The sequence below is a fragment of the Crocuta crocuta genome, unplaced genomic scaffold (assembly GCF_008692635.1).
Source record: "Crocuta crocuta isolate KB4526 unplaced genomic scaffold, BGI_CrCroc_1.0 scaffold14, whole genome shotgun sequence".
Taxonomy (NCBI): domain Eukaryota; kingdom Metazoa; phylum Chordata; class Mammalia; order Carnivora; family Hyaenidae; genus Crocuta; species Crocuta crocuta.
Genome location: NW_027530209.1, coordinates 1,202,495 through 1,229,768, shown reverse-complemented (window position 1 = coordinate 1,229,768; position 27,274 = coordinate 1,202,495). Strand labels below are relative to the sequence as shown.

Here is a 27,274-nt window from a genome sequence, read left to right as displayed (position 1 = left end):
TAGTCTTCTCTGCTCTTTCTCTTTTCTTGTTTAGCATGACCTCGACAGTTTTGAGGGGTACTAATCAGACAGGTTATAGAATATTCAACTTGGGTCTGGTATTTTCTTGGGAATAGACTGGTGTTAAGGGTTTTTGAAAAAATACCTGAGTGGTGAAGAGCCTTTATCACGTTAGAGGGCATGTGGTCTCTGCACGTCATTACTGGTGATATTAACCTTGATCATTTCATTAAAGTAGCATTGGCCAGGTTTCTCCACTGTAAGCTTCCCAGGAAGTTTTCTGTTTTCCAAACTTACCTGGTTTGTGAACTTTACAGTATGATTATGACTGTATTTAATGAAACCATATTGATTGGGAGACCCAAGGAGCCAGGAAATTAGAAGGCCAGTTATAGTTAGGGCTGTTGCAATAGTTCAAGTGAGAAATGACAATTGTCTGAACTTGCAGGGATAATGGCAGTGAAAAGGACTGGAAGTATTTAAGTTCTGAGCAATGGCGCGCCTTATGGTAGCTTTAAAGGAAACAGCGAGTCAATACCACAATGAGATACCACTTCACACCTATTAGGATGGCTATAAAAAAAAAATCAGATTATAATAAGTGTTGGTGAGGATGTGAAGAAACTAGAATCCTTAAACACTGCTGCTAGGAATGTAAAATGCTACGGCTGCTTTGGAAATATTTGGCAGTTCTTCAGAAACTTAAGCATATTTACCATTTGATGCAATAATTCCACTTATAGGTATATACCCAAAAGAAATAAATATGTACACACAGAAACTTACATATGAATGCTCATGATAGCATTATTCATTATATTCAAATGGTGGAAACCACCCAAATTCCCAAATGATGAATGGATAAAAAGAGGTATATCCATACAATAGTTCTGGTATATATGTATTTTTGGTTCTGATTCTCTGGAGAATCCAGATATAGGTACTCACAACTATAAAAGATGTAGAATTCTGCTTGCTTTTAATAAAATAAAATCATTATACAGTTGGCCCAGGGTTTCATTTGGTAGTTTGAAGTTCTAACCTTATAGCTATGAAATTCCAAGTCTGTGAATGAATACATGACTAAAAGAGTAAGAATGAGATGATCAACAGCAAGCACTATTTCAGCTTTTATTAATAAAACAGAAAACTAAACTCAAGGCAACTGCTTGGTCTGTGCATTTGATATGACCATGTATACTGGAGAACTAATCCTTGATGAGGACTTAAGGGAGAGCTGTCAATATACAGATAGGTTCCGTCAAAAGTGCGATATTGCAACATCTAATAAAGTCAGGTAAATGAAATTAAAAAGAGAACAAATTAACTATTAAAAAATCACAGAATCTCTTCCTCAAACATCAGGGACTTCTTTAGCAGTCTTCAGTGTGTTCATGAAGATCAATCATACTCCACAACTCCCAAAGGAAAAAACTGAGGGAATTCATGGATGATTTTCACAGCTTCATTGTAAAGTCCAAGATCTGGAAAAAACATTTGAGCAAACATTTAACCTACAATGGAACGATGTAACATCATTTATTATCTAAAAGATTTCTATCTATTTCTCTTTTCTTTCCCTTTTAGAGGTCAACTTATTTTCACGATCTGTTTTCTAAAACAGATAGGTATTGTCATATTTATTTACCTGTGGCTCTAAAAAATAAGACATAGGGTATAGGCAACTATTCATTCTGATTTCCAATGTACAGGCACAGTTCTTGCCTGGTGTAAAGCATTCAATGCTTTCAATCCATATGTTAGAACAAAAAACCTAATGACATTATTTTTGTTTGCTATGTTTTTTAAGTTTCTCTTCCCACAATTATTGATTAACCTTCACTAAGTTTCCTATATATACAAGCATTACTTAATGGGATGCCTGGGTGGCTCAGTCAGTTAAGCATCCAATTCTTGATTTCGGCTCAGGTCATAATCTCATGGTTTGTGGGTCTGAGCTCTGAATTGGGCCTCACACCGTCCTGCTTGGGATTCTCTCTTACCCTCTCTCTCTGCCCCTCCCTCACTCACTTGCATGTGCGCATACACTCCCGCTCTCAAAACAACTAAACTTAAAAAAAAAGTGGGCCAAAATGTTCTCCTATTTTCCTCTGAAAGAAGGCAGGATTGAGACTCAAGACCAAGGCATTGCAAGTTAAGAATAAAATTGTTTTCCTCCTAATTACATGCAACTTCTAAATACTAGAATGCTTTACTTACCAAAAGGATGGTTATCTTCTTTAAACTGGACATATGATGCACACATGATGGTTGCCTTGGGTGTTACTCTTCCAATTACTTCCACAATTCCAGAAATTTCTTCATCAAGCTAACACAAAGAACAAATTGTCAACTTGGGGTTTCAAGTTGATAACTTGGAAAATTGCTACAGTTTACTAATCTTTCATTCTATGTAAGGTAATCATTTAAAATTTACCAACATAAAAACTGAATTGTAGTTTGTTAAAAATGTTTAAGCACTTAATATCAGCATGTCATAATCCTTTTACCTTTAGCAGTAACCTCGGTCCAAAGATCCAGTTAAAGTTGAAGACAAAATCACTTAAAGATACTGAGAATGTCCAGCTTTCTACAAGGAGTATTTGTTTAAAAGGACCTATTGAAAGGAACCTTCTATTTTCTATATCATGTGTAGTGTTCTGTATATACTAACAGCTCATGGATTTGTCTTCATAAAAAAACAAGAAAATTGAGTACAATAAACCTGAAACATAAACACAGGGGCATCTGGGTGGCACAGTCAGTTATGCGACCACCTTCAGCTCAGGTCTTGATCTTGTGTGTTTGTGAGTTTGAGCCCTGGGCTCTGCATTGGGCTCTGTGGTGGCAGCTCAGAGCCTGAAGCCTGCTTCGGAATCTGTGTTTTCCTCTCTCTCTCTGCTCCTCCCTGCTCATGCTCAGTCTCTGTCTCTCTCTTTCAAAAGTAAACATTAAAAAAAAAAAAAAACAAAAAAAAAAACGTAAAGGAGCACCTGGGTGGCTCAGTCGGTTAAGCGTCTGACTTTGGCTCAGGTCATGATCCCCCAGTCTGTGGGTTCAATCAAGCCCTGCGTTGGGCTCTGTGCTGACAGCTGAGCCTGGACCCACTTCGGATTCTGTGTCTCCCTCTCTCTCTCTCTCTCTGTCCCTCCCCCACTGGTGCCCTGTCTCCCTCTCTTTCCAAAATAAATAAACATTAGGACAAAAAATTTAAAAAATGTACAAACAGTAAGTGATAACTGAAAGTACATGTAAACAAAAATAGAATTTTAAAAATGGGAAATTTTTGAGAAATGAAAAAGTGACTTAAAAGATTTTTAAAGTGATTTTACGGTCTTTCATAGGAATGGGAATGGTCATTCACTTAAGGCAACATTATAAAAAGTAAAAAATCATGAAGCCCAAAGAATCATTGATTAGAAATGTAAAGGTATTTATAATGTAAGAAGAGGATAAAAGTTTAATTTTACAGCAGGGAAGTTTTATAAACTCATGCTTTATCCACCCACTCCAAGAATCAGAAACACCAGCAAGATATAAGAATTAACTGTAAGATACATAAAATTAATACTTAAACATACAGGCTCCATCAACTCAATAGTTCCATTTTTTCCTTCTCCATCTGAAAGAATAAACATTTTTCCAGTGGGATGAATCTAAAAAAGAAACACAGAATTACAAAAACAACCACATAAACAAAATCTTTAAAAACATTAAAATAAAAGTATTAAAAGTTTGATAAAAATCAGCAGACTGACCCAAACACACTTAGTCGATGCAAAGCAATTGCCTTTGAACGCTTTATTTGGTTCAAATTATCGTGTTACCCTATCTGGTCAAAGGACACCTAGTTAAATTTAAATTTCAGATAAACAATATTTTTTAGTACAAATATGTCCTGTATTTTTATTTGCTAAATCTGACAACCCTGCACTAACAACAAATTAAATAGGGTCCATACTATCTAAAACTGAGATCTACTAGCACCCATGCTTTAAATTGTATGTATCCCGTCGGAAGGTCTATTTTAAAAATGAAGTATGATGCCTGTGTCTGGCTGGCTCAGTCCATAGAGAGTGGCCACTCTTGATCTCGGGGTTGTGAGTTCCAGACCTATTTTGGGTGTATAGATTACTTAAAATCTTAAACAAACAAAAAAAAATTAAGCATGATGAAGGAGAGAACTATGTCAGAAGTTCTGGGTTCTACTACTGTTAGATGTAAAGAGTGAAGTCAGATCTGGTTTGAATGCCAGCTATGCTACTTGCTGCGGCCTTAAGTGTTTTAACCATACACAACCCCTACCCAGTTTCCCTACCTGTGAAGTCCGAACACCACCTATTTCTCGAAGAGGATATGGGGGTGAAATGAACTACTAAGCCTTTATAGTAGTTTTCCTTCTCTCAGCTTTCTCGGTTCAGTAATTGGAAAACTTGGAGCCTGCTTTTCATCAGCAGGATGATGGCGATGCACTCTTAACACTGGTGTAAGAAAACATACTAGTATGGGATCTGGAAGGGACATAGATGTGCTATAAAGCACTGGAAGAATGTCTTATGGCAACGTGACTTAAACGAGAAAACGAGGTTTGAGAAGAGACAAAATTGCATGAGAAGGAAACTAGAAAAATACAGAAGCTGTCAAGTCTAGCTAAATTAAAAGGTCAGGAGGTAGATATGTGAGTCAAGTCTGTAATTTTCTTTATGTAAATACAAAAAAAAAAAAAACCAAACCCAAAAACCTGAGTGGAGAGCGCTAGAATCATAACGGAGCGCATACTAAAACGTCGCGATGCTGCGCCATGAAAGTGGCGCCAAAATGGGGCTGTAGTGGCTAAAAAGTGTGCCAACAGTCCCCTCGCGCAAAATGAAGCGATCAGAAGCGCAGTGATGTTCTACGGCCTCCTCCTTCACCCTCCCTCGCCACCCAGAGGCGGCTACCCTGGCGGTCACGGGGTCCTTCTCTCTGCTACCCCGCGAGGACCCCAGGGCGGCGAGCGCGCGCACCTTTTCCAACCTCCCTACGAAGCAGACAGGCTGGTCGATGAACCGAGCCAGCATGCTGGCGTTGACGCGCGACCTGGGCAACTCCATGACGTCCACCATGATTGCGGTGCGTGACCGGCGGCGGGCGGGAAAGAGACGACAGAAATTGTGCGCCCCGCGGCGCCTATCTCCAATCGGCGGACGCCGGCACCAATCGGCGGAGACCAGCCCTCTCCCTCCACCAATCAAACTCCAGCAGTGCGCTAAAAGGCCCGAGCGCGGAAGACTGCTTCCGGAAGTGGGGATCGGCTGCTTAGTGACGTGCAGCGTCCCGGAAGTTGCCCGGGTCGTCCGCAGAGTGGGCAATGGAGGCGGGGCTTGGGTGGGGCGGGGCTTGAGGCTCCCTCCCGCGGTCTCGGGCCTCCCTACCGGACTTGACCCCGGAAGCTGGGTGTTGGGCTCCTGTGCGGTAGCGGCGGGGGACTGCGGCGCTAGCCTCAGGTACCTCTTCTCGCGGGAGGCGCCGCATCCTTACTGTTTCTNCCGCGGCATTCTTGGCGCTGCGCAGCGACTCTTCGCCTTTCCCCGCCTCCCCTCTTCCCGGTTCTGCGTGGGAAGAGCGGGATTCTTGCCGAAATAGAGGGGTCGGGTGTTTCTGACACCTGCCCTCCTGGAGGTGGAAAGCGGGGTCGGCAGGGCTCTTCCATTGCCTTTGTCAGGCTCCTGCTGCTAGGTATCAGAGGGTCGGTGATTTAACCGCTTAAGCTGCGTCACTTACCGCTCTGTTTCCCACCTGTTAGAAGAAGAGTTGACCTGATGATCTCGACGACTCGACTCTTTGTAGCCCTTACAACCTGGCCACACTAAGGAGGTGCGAGTTTTATCACCTCCTCCGTGTTAGCAACAAATTGAAGCTTTGGGGAATGGGTGGAGGTAAGGATCACTGAGCTCAGAAGAATTTAATTATCTGTTAGATCCTGAGCAGGTGCGCTTCTCTCTGAGACATAATTTCCTGGTCACAAAGTGAAAGGGTTAGGTAACATGACTGTTTTGCAAGATCCTAGCCAAGTTTTGTCCATGTGATTCACGGATTCATCTTAACTCCCCGGTAATCTTACCCTCATTGCTGTCCACGCACCAGGACGTTAGACGCGTCTAAGATAACATGTTTGTTTCGAGGAGATTCGGGGGGTGGGGAGATTCTTAAAACTGTAGCTGGCTCAGGTGAATGTTGATTTCAGGGCTTTATCTGCTGGGGTCGGTACTGCCTTTCCCGGGATATTCTAGAATGAGCGCTCATCAAAATACCTGTCAACGCTGCTGCGAAAATTGGGGGCGGGGGGAGACAACAACTTTTTATTGGAATTTTATTATTTTTTGGAAACTGAGTCCATGAATTTGCCTAAAGATCATGAGTTGTCACCATTCAGATTCAGGTACTAGATGGAGTCTCCTACTTTACCTTAAGCAAAGAAGATTCTTTTTGAGATTTCATGTGGCAGTTTAAGATAGATGTACCATAATTAAGTGATGACCTCCCTCAGTGTTTATTTAGCTGAATATATTTGTCTTTTAATTTCCCTGTCACCAAAACAAATTTAAAGGATTTCTTTAGCAGAGGCAGCGTGCATGTGGGTTGGTGTATGCAAGAATGGTGGTTGTACTAGTGCAAGTCAATAAAGTTTATATTTTTGCACAAAAGCTTGGCCTCTTTTGCAGTGTTGTTTTGGAAAACAAGTTGATGTGTGTTCTAAAGGGCAGGGTAGGCATGAATATCTTTAATAGTTTTTTTTAGAAGCAGCCCTTAATATACCAGATGCTAATATCAGTGTTTTATTATAAATAAAAGACCGCTCTCACATACCAATGGCTTTTTTAAAAAAAACTACAGAAAGATAAACAATAATTTAAAACAGCGTTTTGGATGTTTTTTGGGTCATTTAAATGTGTTATGTAATACATAATGCACAGAGAAAAGTATATATAGCTGATATGTATAGTTTCCAGAGAAATGAAATGAACTCATTCAGCTTAAGAAATGGAATTTAGCCAGTTTGTGCTTCCTCAGTTATATCCCCCTCTAGAGGAGCCACAAATAAACACTATCTTGAAATTCGTGTTCAGCACTGTAAGCTTTTCTATGTAGTTTTACCATACATGTTGTCATTCTTAAATGGTGTGTTTGATTTTGCTGGTTTTGCCCTTTCTACAAATGGAATCATATGATATTTATTCTCTGACTGTTTCTTTTGGTTGTTTTTGAGATTAATCCAGGTTGACGTATGTAGGTGGAGTTCATTCTTTTCACTTTGCTATTTTGCTGTTACTGACTGACTGTGATTTTGTACAGGGCGGCTATGCATGCTTTTGTACCTATTAGTTGGTGCACTTGTGCAAATGTACGTCAGTAGGACTTGGGCTGTGTGTCTCCAGCTTGACTAGTAGAACCAAATACAGTTGACCCTTGAACAACACGGGTTTGAACTGCATGGGTCCACGTGCTTGCAATCTGTTTTTGATAAACATAGTACAGTACTGTAAATGTATTTTCTCAAGATCTTCTTAGCAATATTTTCTTTTTTGGGGGACCCTGTGTGGCTCAGTCGGTTAAGCATCTGATTTCGACTTAGGTCATGGTCTTGCAGTTTGTGAGTTCAAGCCTGGAGTCGGGCTCTGTGCTGACAGCTCAGAGCCTGGAGCCTCCTTCAAATTCTGTGTCTCCCTCTCTCTCTGTCTGTCCCCAGCTTGCGCTGTTTCTGTGTGTCTCTCTCTAAAATAAATAAATAGTGAAAATTAAAAAAATAGTAATACTTTCTTTTTTGAGGGGTGCCTGGCTGGCTTAGTCAGTTAAGCGTCCGACTTCTGCTCAGGTCATGATCTCACAGTGAGTTCCGGAGTTGGAGCCCCGCATCAGGCTCTGTGCTGACAGCTTGGAGCCTGAAGCCTGCTTCGGATTCTGTGTCTCCCTCTTCTCTCTGCCCCTCCCCTGCGCTCTCTCTCTCCCCAAAATAAATAAACATTTAAAAAGTTTTTTAATGTTTTCTTTTTTCTCTCTGTCTCTCCCCTGCTCGCTCTCTTTCCAAAATAAACATTTTAAAAGTTTTTTAATGTTTTCTTTTTTCTAGCTTTATCTTAAGAATACAGTGTATAATACATATAACATACAAAATATGTGTTAATCAGTTCTTTATGGCTTCTAGTAAGACTTCCTGTCAATAGTAGACTATTAGTAGTTAAGTTTTGGGAGGAATCAAAAATTATATTCAATTTTCGACCATTGTGGGAGTGGGCAGGGTGTGCACCCCATCCCCACATTGTTCAAAGGTCAGCTGTAGTGATCTCCAACTAGTCATACCAATTTATTCTTTTATCAGAAATGTAGGAGAATTTCAGTTGATCCACATTTTTGGTAAATCTGAAAGTTTTTTACCCCTAATCTGATAGAGATAAAATAGTTTCTTGTTGTGGTCATAATTTGCTTTCTTTGATTACCAATAAGATTCAAAACTTTTCAAATATTTATTAGCCATTTGTGTCACTTCTTTGCTCTTTTATGCTGATTTAAAATTTTTTTTAATGTTTATTTTTGAGACAGAGAGAGAGAGAGAGAGAGAGAGATAAAGAGTGGGGGAAGGACTGAGAGAGAGACACAGATTCCAAAGCAGTCAGTGCAGAGCCCAACGCGGGGCTTGAACTCACGAGTTGAGCCTTGAGATCATGACCTGATGCTTAATAGACTGAACCACTCAGATGCCCCTGTTCTTACTGATTTTTGAGAGCTTTTTGTATTAGTGTGGATAGCAATGCTACGTTTCCCAGTTTTTGACTTATCTATGTTTTTCTTTCTGTCTTTTATTCCCTTTTATTGGAAGGGGTTCCTTTATTACAGTTAAAATGCTTTCCCTTTTTGTTTAATATAGTTGAAAAAGTCAATTAAAAATCTCATATATAAGCATCTTGTCTTAAAACAAGCTCTTAAAGATATGTATTTAAAAACATAGTTTGTCTTAAATACTTAAAATTACTTCGTCATTTAGAATTGAGTTCTGTATGTTGTCAGGGAGGTATCTAATTTCTTTTGTTTTTGTTTTTTTTTTAAGTCGGCTCCATGCCTAGTGTGGAGACCAACACAGGGCTTGAACTCCCTACCCTGAGATGAAGAGTGGGATGCTTTAGGGCACCTGGGTGGCTCAGTCAGTTCAGCACAGATCATGTTAAGCTCAGTCACTCTTGGTTTCAGCACAGATCATGATCTCACAGGTTCATGAGTTTGAGCCTTGTTGGGCTCTGTACTGGCAGTGCAAAGATGCAAGTGCAAACACACACTCATTTGCGTGTTCTCTCTCTCTCTCCATAAGTAAATAAACTTTAAAAAAAAAAAAAGAGTGGAGTGCTTAAGCGATTGAGCCACCCAGTGTTGTGAGTTTTGTTTTGTTTTCATTTCAATTGTCCCAGCATCATTTATTGGCGTCACCATGGGCAACAAACCTTCAGCCCCCCCCCCTCCCCCCCCAGGTTTTCCCATATGTGTGGGTCAGCTGAGCTCCCTTCTGTTCTATTGGTTTGTTTGTCTGTCCCTGCACCACTGGTACCCAGCTCTTCAGGACTGTGGCCCTGTGTTAATTTTTGATGTCTGGAGGGGCAAGGTTTTCTATTTTGATCACAATCGTATTGAATCTTTGGATTAACTTCAGGAGAAGTAACATATAAGGACAACTTAACTCTCCTTGACCTACTTTGGTCTTACTGACATCTTTCCAAAAAGTTGCATCATTTTCTATAGAAGAGTTTTGATTTAAAAAATAGATTTATTCCTAGATAACCTTGTTTTGGTTGCTATTATAAATGATATTTTTTAAATTTTTATTTTTATTTATTTTGAGAGAGAGAAGCCCATGCATATACCTGGCGGTATACCTGGAGGTTCAGTTTTCCTATCTTCTGTTCATTATTATTGATATTTTTGGATTCATTTCTAAAGTCATTTTGTGCATCCTGTGTTCTGCTTTTTTGTTTATTTTTTCTCCTTTCTTGCCTTTTTTTTCAATTGACTTTTCAGTTTTTTCCCTTATTCCATTTTATTCATTTGTATTAGTTAGTTAGTTTTTATTTTAAGTAGGCTCCATGCCCAGTGCAGAGTCCAACATGGGGCTTAAACTCACGACCCTGAGATAAAGACCTGAGCTGAGATCAAAGTCAGACACTTAACTGACTGAGCCACCCAGGCACCCCTCCTTTGTATTAGTTTAAGTGTTATGTATCATTTTTACAATTTTGGTGGCCAACATGTGTATTGAAACTAAGGTCTAAAGTTACTGTACTCTGTGTCACAACAAGAACCTGTATCCCTATTTACCTTTTTCCCTAGTTTTAGGCTGCTGTCTAGAGTTTTAGTTCTATCTTGATTTCTTATAACCCCACAAACTTGGCATTAGTATTGCTTTATGCAGTTACTACTTACTTGGAATTATTCACATATTTATCATATTTTTACAATTACTTTTTATACCTCAACCTTTTACTTGCTGTTATTTTCCTTCTTTTTGATTTTCTTTTAGTGAGAATCTTTGGTAATAAACTGTATGGGTGTGTGTTTTTCTGAATATATTTCGTTCTTGTCCTCAACGAATAGGTTTACCCCTCTTTCTGTGGTTTAGAATTCTAAATAGACCGTTACTTTCTTTCAAAACCACTTTGAGGGGCGCCTGGGTGGCTTAGTCGGTTAAGCGGCCGACTTTCGCTTAGGTCATGATCTCGCGGTCCGTGGGTTCGGGCCCCGCGTCGGGCTCTGTGCTGACTGCCAGCTCAGAGCCTGGAGACTGTTTCAGTCTGTGACTCCCTCTCTCTCTCTGACCCTCCCCTGCTCACGCTGTCTCTCTCTCTCTCTCTCTCTCCTAGAAATAAATAAAACATTTAAAAAAAAATTAAAAAAAACCACTTTGATACTATTTTACTCTTCTAATACTTTTCTTTGAAACTGTGATTATGTTGTAAGCTGTCATGTCTCTTTCTGCTTGATCCTCAATTTATCTTTAGTGTTCTGCAGTTTTACTGTATACTGTATCCTGATGTGGGTTTCTCTCATTTAGTTTGCTGGCAGATACACTGTTCTTCGTGAATCTGATAATTCTTGTCTTTATTAGTACTGGGGCATTTTCAACCATCATCCCTTTGAATAGTGCCTCTCTCCTATTTTCTAACTCCTTCTGATTAGAAATAGGGAAGATGTTCTCATGTACTCTTGACCTCTCTTTTATAATTCATTGATATTGATTCTTGAATTCTGGATAATTTCTTTCATATCTTCCAGTTTACTAATTCTTTATGCAGTTGTAACTCATTTGCTCTATCTAATTTCAGTGCTATTTTTTATTTGTTTCTAGAAACCTTGTTTGGTTTCCTTTTAGAGATCTTAGGAGTTGTTATTAGTATTCTTTTGTTGTAGTTTCAAGTCTCCTTTATTTCTACAAATATAGGATATAAAGTAAATCTGTTTATAATCTAGTTTTGACACCCACAGTCCTAATGGGTCTCATTCTGTGGAGTTTTTTGATTCCGTTGACTTATCCTTGCTGTGGCTTGTTCATTTGTATAGTAATTTTTCATCATGAATTTATGCTTCTTGCAAGTTTTTGTTGATTTCTTTGAAATTTAGTTTGAGGATGTGTTTCTTCAGAGAAGATTTGTGTTTCCTACCTCCCAAGGTGTTTGAGCCCCAGACTTTGTCCTTGTCCTATGGGGCATAGATCATTAAAACACAGACTTTTAGCCATTAAAACTGAGAGTGGCCACAGGGAAAACGTTCTCTTTTGTACCTGCATATACTCCTGTGGATTTGTAGACTTGTGTCCTTTCTGGTTTCTAATGGGATTTCTTTATTCTTTTGTTTGCTTGGGCATACCTAAAACCATATTCATATTTAAGACGTTACCACAAACACTTTCATCCTTTCACACAGTCAAATCAACCAAAAACAAATTTAAGCTGTTTTAAAAAGGTCATTCATTGGCTAGGATTTCAGAAGACATAAAAAGTGACAGAGAATATAGTAATGAATTCTGGCTCCATTGTCCTTCTTGGTCAGTCCCCTTTGATTGTGCAGTTTATAGGAATTTGAGTCAGACTTTGACATATGGTTGACAGAGCTGTTGCCGGTTTTTGTCTTCTGTTTATGTGCATTTTGATGAAAACTTGGGAAGAAAGTAAAACAGCCAGTTTTTTTTCCCTCCTCAGGAGTCCGAAACAAGTCTTCCAATAAATAGCAATACTTCTTGACTAGACTATTAGCAACTTGTTAGCTACTTGCAATGCTAGTGCTGTTTTTACCCAGGACTCAGCACCATGCTTCATACTCACGTGCACGGAGGGGTGGTAGAGAAGCAGGCCAGGAGGCAGCAAATAGACTGGGGACTTCCTTGAATTTGGAGAAAGTGCCTTGTCTGGTTTTGTTTCTGTAGGGCCTTGCACTGTGCCTGTCCAGTATTTGGCCTTTAAAGCATGTTGGTTGAATGAATTAAAAAGTGAACAAGTGAACAAATGGCTGTATTTCAGCAGTATATTTATTTGTTTAGTGTTTTAAGTGGGCTTCATGCCCATCATGGGGCTTGAACTCACGAACCTGAGATCAAGAGTCCCATGCTCTACTGACTGAGCCTGGCAGATAACCCCATAGCAGTTTACTTTTATTTGGAGAGGAGGTAAAGACTTTTGGTGATACATTTAGGTTGTTTTGAAAGTCAAATGACCCCTTCCCCTATGTGACGGGGGACAGCTGTGTATGTATGGACCAGGCAGCAAGTTCTCACGAAGCAGTGTATCTGCTGGGACCTTGATCTTGAACTTTCCAGCTTCTAGAATTATGAAATATAAATCTGTTGTTTATGAGTTGAAAAGAAGGTCAAATGATGCAGACTTTTATAGACGATTTTGGGAGTGAGTCCATTTGGAAGTTGAATGTGATGGTTCCTGTTACGTGTTAAATGTACTTAAGGGAGAAGATAGAGCAGTTTGAAGACCTGCACTGAATGTTTTATTATTATTGTTTCTATTCATTCTAGGTTTCTCTGTGCTACAGAGAGTTGTAAGGAGGTGGGACTGTACATCACTCTCCCTTAGGGCTGCATTCTCCCATAGAACATTATTTAAATATGCCCCGAGGTATTTGTTTTATGTGAAGGGATGCTTTTTGATAGAGTTGTCTGGAGTCTTTTTCAGGATGTATTTTCATTTCAGAGTAGCAACATTGAATGCAGTCGGTAGAAATTAGTATTGTATTCATTGGAATCTGTGTTATTTAAAGCAAAACTTAAATGGTTTTGGGATGCCTGGCTAGTTCAGTTGGTAGAGCATGTGACCCTTAATCTTAATGTCATGAGTTTGAGCCGAACACTGGGGGTAAAGTTTACCTAAATCATTAATAATAAAAAAAAAACCTTAAATGGCTTTTTGGTGGCTGTTAGGTAGAATTATGTTTGTAGCTTTTCTAAAACATAAAAACATATCATTGTGTCATTACTTTCCAGTCAGGGTGACATTAAAACTTGACTCTAAATTACCTTCTTGGTGAATGAATGAGACCAAAATGATATAAATCATACGCAAAATTTGTTTGCAAGCTCTTAAAAGGCAACAACTTTATCTTCCAAATTTCTCTCTTCACACCATTTCGCATCTTTCTTTAGAAAAAGAATCTATGGTTTTTACATGCATTGCATTAAAAAGGGATTTTTTTTTTTTTAAAGAAGATAAAACCTTTTGAAATTAAGATGTCTGCTGACTGGAGTACATCACATATTAGGTGATCACACCCATCCTTAGAGGAACTGGTTACGATGAGGAATTATCTGGCCCCACCGCTAAGAGTGAAGAGGTTGAGAAACCCTGGTTTAATGTAATGGGAGATTTTACCTTCCTAAATTAATAGAATCAGGGGAGACATTACTATGCATTCTATTTTTTAATTTTCTTTTATAACTAAGGGGCAGTAAAGGGGAAAAACCCCAGCCAATTCTTTTCACTGTCACGATACCAGTCTTGATCCTGAAACTAATAGGGCAGCTAATTAAAAAGTAAACAAACCAACGAAAATCCCCAAATCCAACAACAACAACATCAAAACTATGCAAAACTTCGCTGATGATTCTAACAGAGACTTTGGGGGTCATGTTTATTTACAAAGCAATGGAGGAGAGTAAAATTGCATGCGGTCCATTTTACTCTTAATGAAACTGTTTGTATGCAATGATGGAAAAAGGATCTGAGAAGAAGAAATGTTCTGTCCTAAAAATTTCTTGGGCCAACCTGTGACTTTTCAAGATGACTTTATCATATGCTTGAAAAACAATTCTGCTAGAGAAAATTCCAGAAAATTAGTAATTCCCGATTATGTAATGCTTGCATGATAGCAGGGTTTTATAATTATGTCAACAGCGAGCGATTGCCAACAGCTCCAAACGGTATGCATCTTCCATGCTGATGAGAAGCTGGCGGTTGAGATTACCAGCTGCAGCCTCTGTGCTGCTCTCCATCGCAGATACAGCCAACTGTTAAGAGTCGTCAAGTTGTGGTGATCAGCTGGAAACACCCCTAACCCAGATCAAGGAAAAAAAAACCCTATAAAATGAAGAGAAAAAAACAATCCCAGCTTGGGCCCTATTGGAATCGGCACTGTGACCTTTTCTGGAGCTCCTTTGCACTTTTCCAGAATCCCGTCTTGCCTGATGCTATATAGTTATCAATTTGTAGCTCGAGATCTTCCAACTTTATAAGTATTTTAGGTATTCTGTTTTGGTTAAAAAATCATGCCTGTTTAATTTATCAATTTGCTAAAAGCAACAATGCGGTCATGTTTGAGAAGTGAGTTTTACTAAATCATTTATCTTCAGTTTTTAATGGCTATGATATATGTGCATGATGTCACTTTCTGGTTAAGTGACAAGTGAAAAGGTTCAAAGTGTTATATTAGAGGACAGGCACTCTTCGAAGTGAGGTTGCCGCCACCCCTTAGTATTCATCTGGGTACGTCTAAAAGCTGCACTGGTGTGAGCTACTCCAGACCAGCAGAAATGGAATGGAAATACTGCTTCCAGAAGAAAAAAGAACAATGTAAAATTTGTTTCTGTTAGAAAAGAGCTTGTTCATGTGTTTTTTAAATGGTTGATGGTGGATATTAAAATGCACTGGTTTTTAGATTCCATTGGATAAGTTTATTTTATTTTTTAAAAATGTTTATTCATTTTCAGAGAGAGAGAGAGAGAGAGAATGAGCATGCATGGGAGGGGCAGAGAGAGAGAGAGAGAGAATCCCAAGCAGACTGCGCACTGTCAGTGCAGATCCCATGAACCTGAGCTGAAATCAAGAGTCAGATAGATGCTCAACTGACTCAACCACCCAGGTGCCCCCTCCATTGGATAAGTTTAAACAATGTTACAACATTTTTATTTCAACATGTGAATATTTATAATATGCTAGAAACTGCATCTTTTATAATTTTCAATGGAAAGGTTTATCTAAACCTTTAACTTAAAAATGCAGGGATTCATAATTTTTCACAATTCTTTTAGGGGGTATATGAGCACTAAAGTATGATTAGTGGCTCTGAGACTTTTTCGCCTGTAACCCAAACTAAGAAACACATTTCATATCATGCCTACCACGTGTACCCAAAAGCAAAAGTTCATAAAACATTACTTACCATATATGATGCTCTCTTGATAATCTTTTTGCTTCCTTTTCCCTTTCTTCTTTTTTCTTTTTATCTTAGAGAGAGAGAGCACGTGTGAGCAGGGGAGGGGGCAGAGAGAGAGAGACAGAGAGAGAGAGAGATGCAGGGACAGGCTCCACAGTTAGCTCAAAGCGTGACATAGGGCTCAATCTCACGACCCTGGAATTGTGACCCGAGCTGAAATCAAGAGTCAGATGCTCAACCAACTGAGACCTTTTTTCAATTTCATTCTATTAAACATGCGGTCATGACCCACTAAATCGAGTTTATTTCCACCGAAGGTCGGGGACCTGCAGTTTGAAACACAGCTGTAGATCCAAGATTCAGTTCTTTATTTTTTTTCCTTTACTGAGTATTTTTTCTTTTTTGGGGGCGGGGAAGTGGAAAAATCAGAGAGGCGGAAATAAAATAAATAAAATAAATTTATATTAATGCTTCAGCTTAATTAATTGGCTTTCAAATTTCTGGGGAGCTCGTCTGTGACATCAGTTTCTTTCCTTGCTCCCCTCTTGCTTATCCTCTCCTGTGTCTGTACCTTTCCCCTCTTACGTCAGTATCACAAACCTTCAAAAATAAAACACCAGTGTGGGATGGCAAAACAGAGGAGAGTCTTTGGGTAATCCTAATTGGTGGTCCAAAGTTAATGGATAAATCTAAAAAGAGCTTAAAGTCCTCTCGTATAAAATCTGCCAAAGACTTTACTGAACGCATTAAGGAGGGAACCAGTAAGCTATAACTGGTTCAAAAGAGAACTCAAAGTATCATGCACATTTATAGTCAAAGAGGGAAATGAATGTTGAGTTTATAAATGGTGTTAAACTGGTCACTATCCACAGTAATGAATGCATTCTACCAGATACATTCTGGTGGGCAGGAATTATTTGCATGGCTGTCAATTTTCTACAGGTTACCTCCTACAGAGTTGTAACATAACCTGGTCAAAGATAAACAAAGGTTACAATAACCCAGGTGGATAAGCTAGCCAGAATATTCACTGAATTCCAAAGCCTTCACAATTTTTGTTTATACTGATTGGATGTAAGCTATTAAGCCCATTCCTTGTCTAGGTTTGAAATTTGGTACCCGAAGGACACATCCAGTTTGTGGAAGATTTATTCAATCTNTTTGTTTTCATTTCAATTGTCCCAGCATCATTTATTGGCGTCACCATGGGCAACAAACCTTCAGCCCCCCCCCCTCCCCCCCCAGGTTTTCCCATATGTGTGGGTCAGCTGAGCTCCCTTCTGTTCTATTGGTTTGTTTGTCTGTCCCTGCACCACTGGTACCCAGCTCTTCAGGACTGTGGCCCTGTGTTAATTTTTGATGTCTGGAGGGGCAAGGTTTTCTATTTTGATCACAATCGTATTGAATCTTTGGATTAACTTCAGGAGAAGTAACATATAAGGACAACTTAACTCTCCTTGACCTACTTTGGTCTTACTGACATCTTTCCAAAAAGTTGCATCATTTTCTATAGAAGAGTTTTGATTTAAAAAATAGATTTATTCCTAGATAACCTTGTTTTGGTTGCTATTATAAATGATATTTTTTAAATTTTTATTTTTATTTATTTTGAGAGAGAGAAGCCCATGCATATACCTGGCGGTATACCTGGAGGTTCAGTTTTCCTATCTTCTGTTCATTATTATTGATATTTTTGGATTCATTTCTAAAGTCATTTTGTGCATCCTGTGTTCTGCTTTTTTGTTTATTTTTTCTCCTTTCTTGCCTTTTTTTTCAATTGACTTTTCAGTTTTTTCCCTTATTCCATTTTATTCATTTGTATTAGTTAGTTAGTTTTTATTTTAAGTAGGCTCCATGCCCAGTGCAGAGTCCAACATGGGGCTTAAACTCACGACCCTGAGATAAAGACCTGAGCTGAGATCAAAGTCAGACACTTAACTGACTGAGCCACCCAGGCACCCCTCCTTTGTATTAGTTTAAGTGTTATGTATCATTTTTACAATTTTGGTGGCCAACATGTGTATTGAAACTAAGGTCTAAAGTTACTGTACTCTGTGTCACAACAAGAACCTGTATCCCTATTTACCTTTTTCCCTAGTTTTAGGCTGCTGTCTAGAGTTTTAGTTCTATCTTGATTTCTTATAACCCCACAAACTTGGCATTAGTATTGCTTTATGCAGTTACTACTTACTTGGAATTATTCACATATTTATCATATTTTTACAATTACTTTTTATACCTCAACCTTTTACTTGCTGTTATTTTCCTTCTTTTTGATTTTCTTTTAGTGAGAATCTTTGGTAATAAACTGTATGGGTGTGTGTTTTTCTGAATATATTTCGTTCTTGTCCTCAACGAATAGGTTTACCCCTCTTTCTGTGGTTTAGAATTCTAAATAGACCGTTACTTTCTTTCAAAACCACTTTGAGGGGCGCCTGGGTGGCTTAGTCGGTTAAGCGGCCGACTTTCGCTTAGGTCATGATCTCGCGGTCCGTGGGTTCGGGCCCCGCGTCGGGCTCTGTGCTGACTGCCAGCTCAGAGCCTGGAGACTGTTTCAGTCTGTGACTCCCTCTCTCTCTCTGACCCTCCCCTGCTCACGCTGTCTCTCTCTCTCTCTCTCTCTCCTAGAAATAAATAAAACATTTAAAAAAAAATTAAAAAAAACCACTTTGATACTATTTTACTCTTCTAATACTTTTCTTTGAAACTGTGATTATGTTGTAAGCTGTCATGTCTCTTTCTGCTTGATCCTCAATTTATCTTTAGTGTTCTGCAGTTTTACTGTATACTGTATCCTGATGTGGGTTTCTCTCATTTAGTTTGCTGGCAGATACACTGTTCTTCGTGAATCTGATAATTCTTGTCTTTATTAGTACTGGGGCATTTTCAACCATCATCCCTTTGAATAGTGCCTCTCTCCTATTTTCTAACTCCTTCTGATTAGAAATAGGGAAGATGTTCTCATGTACTCTTGACCTCTCTTTTATAATTCATTGATATTGATTCTTGAATTCTGGATAATTTCTTTCATATCTTCCAGTTTACTAATTCTTTATGCAGTTGTAACTCATTTGCTCTATCTAATTTCAGTGCTATTTTTTATTTGTTTCTAGAAACCTTGTTTGGTTTCCTTTTAGAGATCTTAGGAGTTGTTATTAGTATTCTTTTGTTGTAGTTTCAAGTCTCCTTTATTTCTACAAATATAGGATATAAAGTAAATCTGTTTATAATCTAGTTTTGACACCCACAGTCCTAATGGGTCTCATTCTGTGGAGTTTTTTGATTCCGTTGACTTATCCTTGCTGTGGCTTGTTCATTTGTATAGTAATTTTTCATCATGAATTTATGCTTCTTGCAAGTTTTTGTTGATTTCTTTGAAATTTAGTTTGAGGATGTGTTTCTTCAGAGAAGATTTGTGTTTCCTACCTCCCAAGGTGTTTGAGCCCCAGACTTTGTCCTTGTCCTATGGGGCATAGATCATTAAAACACAGACTTTTAGCCATTAAAACTGAGAGTGGCCACAGGGAAAACGTTCTCTTTTGTACCTGCATATACTCCTGTGGATTTGTAGACTTGTGTCCTTTCTGGTTTCTAATGGGATTTCTTTATTCTTTTGTTTGCTTGGGCATACCTAAAACCATATTCATATTTAAGACGTTACCACAAACACTTTCATCCTTTCACACAGTCAAATCAACCAAAAACAAATTTAAGCTGTTTTAAAAAGGTCATTCATTGGCTAGGATTTCAGAAGACATAAAAAGTGACAGAGAATATAGTAATGAATTCTGGCTCCATTGTCCTTCTTGGTCAGTCCCCTTTGATTGTGCAGTTTATAGGAATTTGAGTCAGACTTTGACATATGGTTGACAGAGCTGTTGCCGGTTTTTGTCTTCTGTTTATGTGCATTTTGATGAAAACTTGGGAAGAAAGTAAAACAGCCAGTTTTTTTTCCCTCCTCAGGAGTCCGAAACAAGTCTTCCAATAAATAGCAATACTTCTTGACTAGACTATTAGCAACTTGTTAGCTACTTGCAATGCTAGTGCTGTTTTTACCCAGGACTCAGCACCATGCTTCATACTCACGTGCACGGAGGGGTGGTAGAGAAGCAGGCCAGGAGGCAGCAAATAGACTGGGGACTTCCTTGAATTTGGAGAAAGTGCCTTGTCTGGTTTTGTTTCTGTAGGGCCTTGCACTGTGCCTGTCCAGTATTTGGCCTTTAAAGCATGTTGGTTGAATGAATTAAAAAGTGAACAAGTGAACAAATGGCTGTATTTCAGCAGTATATTTATTTGTTTAGTGTTTTAAGTGGGCTTCATGCCCATCATGGGGCTTGAACTCACGAACCTGAGATCAAGAGTCCCATGCTCTACTGACTGAGCCTGGCAGATAACCCCATAGCAGTTTACTTTTATTTGGAGAGGAGGTAAAGACTTTTGGTGATACATTTAGGTTGTTTTGAAAGTCAAATGACCCCTTCCCCTATGTGACGGGGGACAGCTGTGTATGTATGGACCAGGCAGCAAGTTCTCACGAAGCAGTGTATCTGCTGGGACCTTGATCTTGAACTTTCCAGCTTCTAGAATTATGAAATATAAATCTGTTGTTTATGAGTTGAAAAGAAGGTCAAATGATGCAGACTTTTATAGACGATTTTGGGAGTGAGTCCATTTGGAAGTTGAATGTGATGGTTCCTGTTACGTGTTAAATGTACTTAAGGGAGAAGATAGAGCAGTTTGAAGACCTGCACTGAATGTTTTATTATTATTGTTTCTATTCATTCTAGGTTTCTCTGTGCTACAGAGAGTTGTAAGGAGGTGGGACTGTACATCACTCTCCCTTAGGGCTGCATTCTCCCATAGAACATTATTTAAATATGCCCCGAGGTATTTGTTTTATGTGAAGGGATGCTTTTTGATAGAGTTGTCTGGAGTCTTTTTCAGGATGTATTTTCATTTCAGAGTAGCAACATTGAATGCAGTCGGTAGAAATTAGTATTGTATTCATTGGAATCTGTGTTATTTAAAGCAAAACTTAAATGGTTTTGGGATGCCTGGCTAGTTCAGTTGGTAGAGCATGTGACCCTTAATCTTAATGTCATGAGTTTGAGCCGAACACTGGGGGTAAAGTTTACCTAAATCATTAATAATAAAAAAAAAACCTTAAATGGCTTTTTGGTGGCTGTTAGGTAGAATTATGTTTGTAGCTTTTCTAAAACATAAAAACATATCATTGTGTCATTACTTTCCAGTCAGGGTGACATTAAAACTTGACTCTAAATTACCTTCTTGGTGAATGAATGAGACCAAAATGATATAAATCATACGCAAAATTTGTTTGCAAGCTCTTAAAAGGCAACAACTTTATCTTCCAAATTTCTCTCTTCACACCATTTCGCATCTTTCTTTAGAAAAAGAATCTATGGTTTTTACATGCATTGCATTAAAAAGGGATTTTTTTTTTTTTAAAGAAGATAAAACCTTTTGAAATTAAGATGTCTGCTGACTGGAGTACATCACATATTAGGTGATCACACCCATCCTTAGAGGAACTGGTTACGATGAGGAATTATCTGGCCCCACCGCTAAGAGTGAAGAGGTTGAGAAACCCTGGTTTAATGTAATGGGAGATTTTACCTTCCTAAATTAATAGAATCAGGGGAGACATTACTATGCATTCTATTTTTTAATTTTCTTTTATAACTAAGGGGCAGTAAAGGGGAAAAACCCCAGCCAATTCTTTTCACTGTCACGATACCAGTCTTGATCCTGAAACTAATAGGGCAGCTAATTAAAAAGTAAACAAACCAACGAAAATCCCCAAATCCAACAACAACAACATCAAAACTATGCAAAACTTCGCTGATGATTCTAACAGAGACTTTGGGGGTCATGTTTATTTACAAAGCAATGGAGGAGAGTAAAATTGCATGCGGTCCATTTTACTCTTAATGAAACTGTTTGTATGCAATGATGGAAAAAGGATCTGAGAAGAAGAAATGTTCTGTCCTAAAAATTTCTTGGGCCAACCTGTGACTTTTCAAGATGACTTTATCATATGCTTGAAAAACAATTCTGCTAGAGAAAATTCCAGAAAATTAGTAATTCCCGATTATGTAATGCTTGCATGATAGCAGGGTTTTATAATTATGTCAACAGCGAGCGATTGCCAACAGCTCCAAACGGTATGCATCTTCCATGCTGATGAGAAGCTGGCGGTTGAGATTACCAGCTGCAGCCTCTGTGCTGCTCTCCATCGCAGATACAGCCAACTGTTAAGAGTCGTCAAGTTGTGGTGATCAGCTGGAAACACCCCTAACCCAGATCAAGGAAAAAAAAACCCTATAAAATGAAGAGAAAAAAACAATCCCAGCTTGGGCCCTATTGGAATCGGCACTGTGACCTTTTCTGGAGCTCCTTTGCACTTTTCCAGAATCCCGTCTTGCCTGATGCTATATAGTTATCAATTTGTAGCTCGAGATCTTCCAACTTTATAAGTATTTTAGGTATTCTGTTTTGGTTAAAAAATCATGCCTGTTTAATTTATCAATTTGCTAAAAGCAACAATGCGGTCATGTTTGAGAAGTGAGTTTTACTAAATCATTTATCTTCAGTTTTTAATGGCTATGATATATGTGCATGATGTCACTTTCTGGTTAAGTGACAAGTGAAAAGGTTCAAAGTGTTATATTAGAGGACAGGCACTCTTCGAAGTGAGGTTGCCGCCACCCCTTAGTATTCATCTGGGTACGTCTAAAAGCTGCACTGGTGTGAGCTACTCCAGACCAGCAGAAATGGAATGGAAATACTGCTTCCAGAAGAAAAAAGAACAATGTAAAATTTGTTTCTGTTAGAAAAGAGCTTGTTCATGTGTTTTTTAAATGGTTGATGGTGGATATTAAAATGCACTGGTTTTTAGATTCCATTGGATAAGTTTATTTTATTTTTTAAAAATGTTTATTCATTTTCAGAGAGAGAGAGAGAGAGAGAATGAGCATGCATGGGAGGGGCAGAGAGAGAGAGAGAGAGAATCCCAAGCAGACTGCGCACTGTCAGTGCAGATCCCATGAACCTGAGCTGAAATCAAGAGTCAGATAGATGCTCAACTGACTCAACCACCCAGGTGCCCCCTCCATTGGATAAGTTTAAACAATGTTACAACATTTTTATTTCAACATGTGAATATTTATAATATGCTAGAAACTGCATCTTTTATAATTTTCAATGGAAAGGTTTATCTAAACCTTTAACTTAAAAATGCAGGGATTCATAATTTTTCACAATTCTTTTAGGGGGTATATGAGCACTAAAGTATGATTAGTGGCTCTGAGACTTTTTCGCCTGTAACCCAAACTAAGAAACACATTTCATATCATGCCTACCACGTGTACCCAAAAGCAAAAGTTCATAAAACATTACTTACCATATATGATGCTCTCTTGATAATCTTTTTGCTTCCTTTTCCCTTTCTTCTTTTTTCTTTTTATCTTAGAGAGAGAGAGCACGTGTGAGCAGGGGAGGGGGCAGAGAGAGAGAGACAGAGAGAGAGAGAGATGCAGGGACAGGCTCCACAGTTAGCTCAAAGCGTGACATAGGGCTCAATCTCACGACCCTGGAATTGTGACCCGAGCTGAAATCAAGAGTCAGATGCTCAACCAACTGAGACCTTTTTTCAATTTCATTCTATTAAACATGCGGTCATGACCCACTAAATCGAGTTTATTTCCACCGAAGGTCGGGGACCTGCAGTTTGAAACACAGCTGTAGATCCAAGATTCAGTTCTTTATTTTTTTTCCTTTACTGAGTATTTTTTCTTTTTTGGGGGCGGGGAAGTGGAAAAATCAGAGAGGCGGAAATAAAATAAATAAAATAAATTTATATTAATGCTTCAGCTTAATTAATTGGCTTTCAAATTTCTGGGGAGCTCGTCTGTGACATCAGTTTCTTTCCTTGCTCCCCTCTTGCTTATCCTCTCCTGTGTCTGTACCTTTCCCCTCTTACGTCAGTATCACAAACCTTCAAAAATAAAACACCAGTGTGGGATGGCAAAACAGAGGAGAGTCTTTGGGTAATCCTAATTGGTGGTCCAAAGTTAATGGATAAATCTAAAAAGAGCTTAAAGTCCTCTCGTATAAAATCTGCCAAAGACTTTACTGAACGCATTAAGGAGGGAACCAGTAAGCTATAACTGGTTCAAAAGAGAACTCAAAGTATCATGCACATTTATAGTCAAAGAGGGAAATGAATGTTGAGTTTATAAATGGTGTTAAACTGGTCACTATCCACAGTAATGAATGCATTCTACCAGATACATTCTGGTGGGCAGGAATTATTTGCATGGCTGTCAATTTTCTACAGGTTACCTCCTACAGAGTTGTAACATAACCTGGTCAAAGATAAACAAAGGTTACAATAACCCAGGTGGATAAGCTAGCCAGAATATTCACTGAATTCCAAAGCCTTCACAATTTTTGTTTATACTGATTGGATGTAAGCTATTAAGCCCATTCCTTGTCTAGGTTTGAAATTTGGTACCCGAAGGACACATCCAGTTTGTGGAAGATTTATTCAATCTCTGGAGTACTTTTACATATTTCGAGTTTGTTGCTATCAGCTAAAAAGTAGATTTTTCCCAAAATAATCTGATTTCTGCTTTTGTTTGAAATATCAGACTTGGTGATACTGGGCCCACATTACTATGTGGAACTATGATTGGAAATGCCAGAGGCGCCTTCTTTGTGTTTTCCTTTAATAGAAAAAAGAAAACTACAAATACCACAAAAGAACTATAAAGTGAATATAAACTGGCCACACATCCTGTAACAACGATTAGGTTTGGTATATATTTTTCCATATTTTTGCATTCTAAGAATAAACATGCCTCTTTCTTCTCCTTCACACACAAAATAGAAATTACTTTCATACTTAGCATGCCTGTTTTTTTTTCTTTCATAGTTTATTGTCAAGTTGGTTTCCATATAACACCCAGTGCTCATCCCAACAAGTGCCCTCCTCCATGCCCATCTCCCCCCTTCCTCTTTGCCCCACCCCCATCAGCCCTCAGGTGGTTCTCAGCATTCAAGAGTCTCTCATGGTTTGCCTCCCTCCCTCTCCCCACTATTTTTCCCCTTCTCCTCCCCCGTGGTCCTCCATTAAGTTTCCCCTAATCCACCTATAAGTGAAAACATACGGTATCCATCTTTCTCTGCCTGACTTATTTCACTCAGGATAACACCCTCAAGGTCCATCCATGTTGCTACACATGGCCAGATTTCATTCTTTCTCATTGCCATGTAAGATTCCATTGTATAGATGAAACATNAATTGCTGTGGTTGAGGTCAAGGAAGTTGTTTCCTGCTTTGTCCTGTAGGGTTTTGATGGTTTCCTGTCTCACATTCAGGTCCTTTATCCATTTTGAATTTATTTTTGTATATGGTGTGAGAAAGTGGTCCAGTTTCATTCTGTATGTTGCTCTCCAGTTCTCCTAGTACCATCTGTTAAAGAGGCTGTGTTTTTTCCATTGGGTACTCTTAACTGCTTTGTCAAAGGTTAGTTGGCCATGCATTTGTGGGTCCAGTTCTGAGTTCTCTATTCTATTCCATTGGTCTATGTGTCTGCTTTTGTGCCAATACCATACTGTCTTGATGACAGCTTTGTAGTAGAGGCTAAAGTCTGGGATGGTGATGCCTCTCGTTTTGGTTTTATTCTTCGGTATTGCTTTAGCTATTTGGGGTTTTTGTGGTTCCATACAAATTTTAGGATAGTTTGTTCTAGTTTTGAGAAGAGTGCTGGTGCAATTTTGATTGGGATTGCATTGAAGGTGTAGATTGCTTTGGGTAGTAATGACATTTTAACAGTATTCTTCCAGTCCATGAGCATGGAATGTTTTTCCATTTCTTTGTGTCTTCTTCAATTTCCTTTTTAAGTTTTCTATAGTGTTCATCATACAGATCTCTTATATCATTGGTTAGGTTTATTCCTAGGTATTTTATGGCTTTTTGTGCAATTGTGAATCGGATCAGTTTCTTGATTTCTCTTTCTGTTGCTTCATTATTGGTGTATAAAAATGTGACCAATTTTTTTACGTTGATTTTGTACCCCGCAACTTTGCTGAATTCATGAATCAGTTCTAGTAGGCTTCTGGTGGAGCCTGTCGTGTTTTCTATGTAGAGTATCATGTCTTCTGTGAAAAGTGAAAATTTGACTTCATCTTTGCCAATTCTGATGCCTTTTATTTCCTTTTGTTGTCTGATGGCTGATGCTAGGACTTCCAGCACTATGTTAAACAACAGTGGTGAGAGTGGACATCCCTGTTGTGTTCCTGATCTCAGGGGGAAAGCTCTGTTTTTCCTCATTGAGGATGATGTTAGCTGAGGGCTTCTCATAAATGGCTTTCATGATGTTTAAGTAAGTTCCTTCTATCCCGACTTTTTCGAGGGTCTTTATTAAGAAGGGATGCTGTATCTTGTCAAATGCTTCTTCTGCATCTATCGACAGGATCATATGGTTTTTATCTTTTCTTTTGACAATGTGATGTATCACATTGATTGCTTTTTGAATATTGAACCAGCCCTGTAACCCAGAAATGAATCCCACTTGATTATGGTGGATAATTCTTTTTCCGTGCTGTTGCATTCGATTTGCAAGTATCTTGTTGAGGATTTTTGCATCTGTATTCATCAAAGATATTGGCCTGTAGTTCTCTTTTTTTTTCTGGATCTCTGTCTGGCTTGGGAATCAAAGTGATGCTGGCTTCGTAGATGAGTCTGGAAGTTTTCCTTCAATTTCAATTTTTTGGAATAGCGAGAAGAATGGGTATTAACTCTGATTTAAGTGTCTGGTAGAATTCCCCAGGGAAGCCATCTGGCCCAGGGCTCTTATTTTTTGGGAGATTTTTGATAACTGATTCAGTTTCTTCACTAGTTATGGGTCTGTTCAGATTTTCTCTCTTCCCGTGTGAATTTTGGTAGTGAGTGTGTATTTAGGAATTTGTCCGTTTCTTCTAGATTGTCCAGTTTGTTGGCATATAATTTTTGATAGTATTCCCTCATAATTGCTTGTATTTCTGAGGGGTTGGTTGTAATAAGTCCATTTTCATTCATGATTTTGTCTCTTTGGGTGCTCTCTCTTTTCNTTTAATTTATTTCTAGGAGAGAGAGAGAGAGACAGCGTGAGCAGGGGAGGGTCAGAGAGAGAGGGAGTCACAGACCGAAACAGGCTCCAGGCTCCGAGCTGGCAGTCAGCACAGAGCCCGACGCGGGGCTTATGACCCGCGAGATCATGACCCAAGCGAAAGTCAGACGCCCAACCGACCAAGCCACCCAGGCAACCCGGTTTTTCTAATTTCTTGAAATAGGCCTGGAGAGCCGTGTACTTTCCTGTTATGACTGCCTTTGCCGCATCTCATAGAGTTTGGGCTGTTGTATTTTCATTTCCATTTGTTTCCATATATTTTTTAATTTCTTCTCTAAATGCCTGATTGGCCCATTCGTTCTTTAGTAGGGTGTTTTTGGAGGTTTTCCAGACTTCTCCCTGTTTTTGATTTCAACTTTCATAGCATTGTGATCTGAAAGTGTGCATGGTATGACCTCAGTTGTTTT

The 27,274-nt window shown here is 38.9% G+C and overlaps 2 protein-coding genes across 4 annotated transcripts in view; one reads left to right on the top strand and one right to left on the bottom strand.

Moving 5' to 3' along the window:
• Positions 1 to 1,117: 1,117 nt before the first annotated feature.
• On the bottom strand, positions 1,118 to 5,174 carry RPA3 (replication protein A3). The gene is made up of 4 exons (XM_077765325.1): positions 5,007 to 5,174; positions 3,582 to 3,656; positions 2,221 to 2,329; positions 1,118 to 1,484 (listed from the first exon to the last, which is right to left on the bottom strand). The coding sequence occupies exons 1-4, from the start codon at positions 5,103 to 5,105 to the stop codon at positions 1,402 to 1,404; spliced, it is 366 nt and encodes a 121-aa protein (XP_077621451.1). The 5' UTR covers positions 5,106 to 5,174; the 3' UTR covers positions 1,118 to 1,401.
• A 219-nt stretch (positions 5,175 to 5,393) lies between these two features.
• UMAD1 (UBAP1-MVB12-associated (UMA) domain containing 1) overlaps positions 5,394 to 27,274 on the top strand; it is a 227,118-nt gene continuing 205,237 nt past the window's right edge. Inside the window, exon 1 of one of the 3 annotated variants that reach the window (XM_077765348.1) lies at positions 5,394 to 5,486. The gene's annotated coding sequence lies outside the window, so the exon portion shown is untranslated. Of the gene's footprint in view, positions 5,487 to 5,564; positions 5,919 to 27,274 lie in introns of those variants that run through there. The other 2 variants (XM_077765347.1, XM_077765349.1) reach the window with 2 other exon arrangements.

What these genes read in the sequence shown, in the direction of transcription:
- RPA3 (XM_077765325.1), bottom strand. Translation starts at nt 5,105, where the DNA reads ATGGTGGACGTCATGGAGTTGCCCAGGTCGCGCGTCAACGCCAGCATG. An exon ending in TCGTAGGGAGGTTGGAAAAG is followed by an intron (nt 3,657 to 5,006) that starts GTGCGCGCGCTC and finishes TTTCTTTTTTAG; the next exon opens with ATTCATCCCACTGGAAAAAT. An exon ending in CTATTGAGTTGATGGAGCCT is followed by an intron (nt 2,330 to 3,581) that starts GTATGTTTAAGT and finishes TCTTTGTGTTAG; the next exon opens with CTTGATGAAGAAATTTCTGG.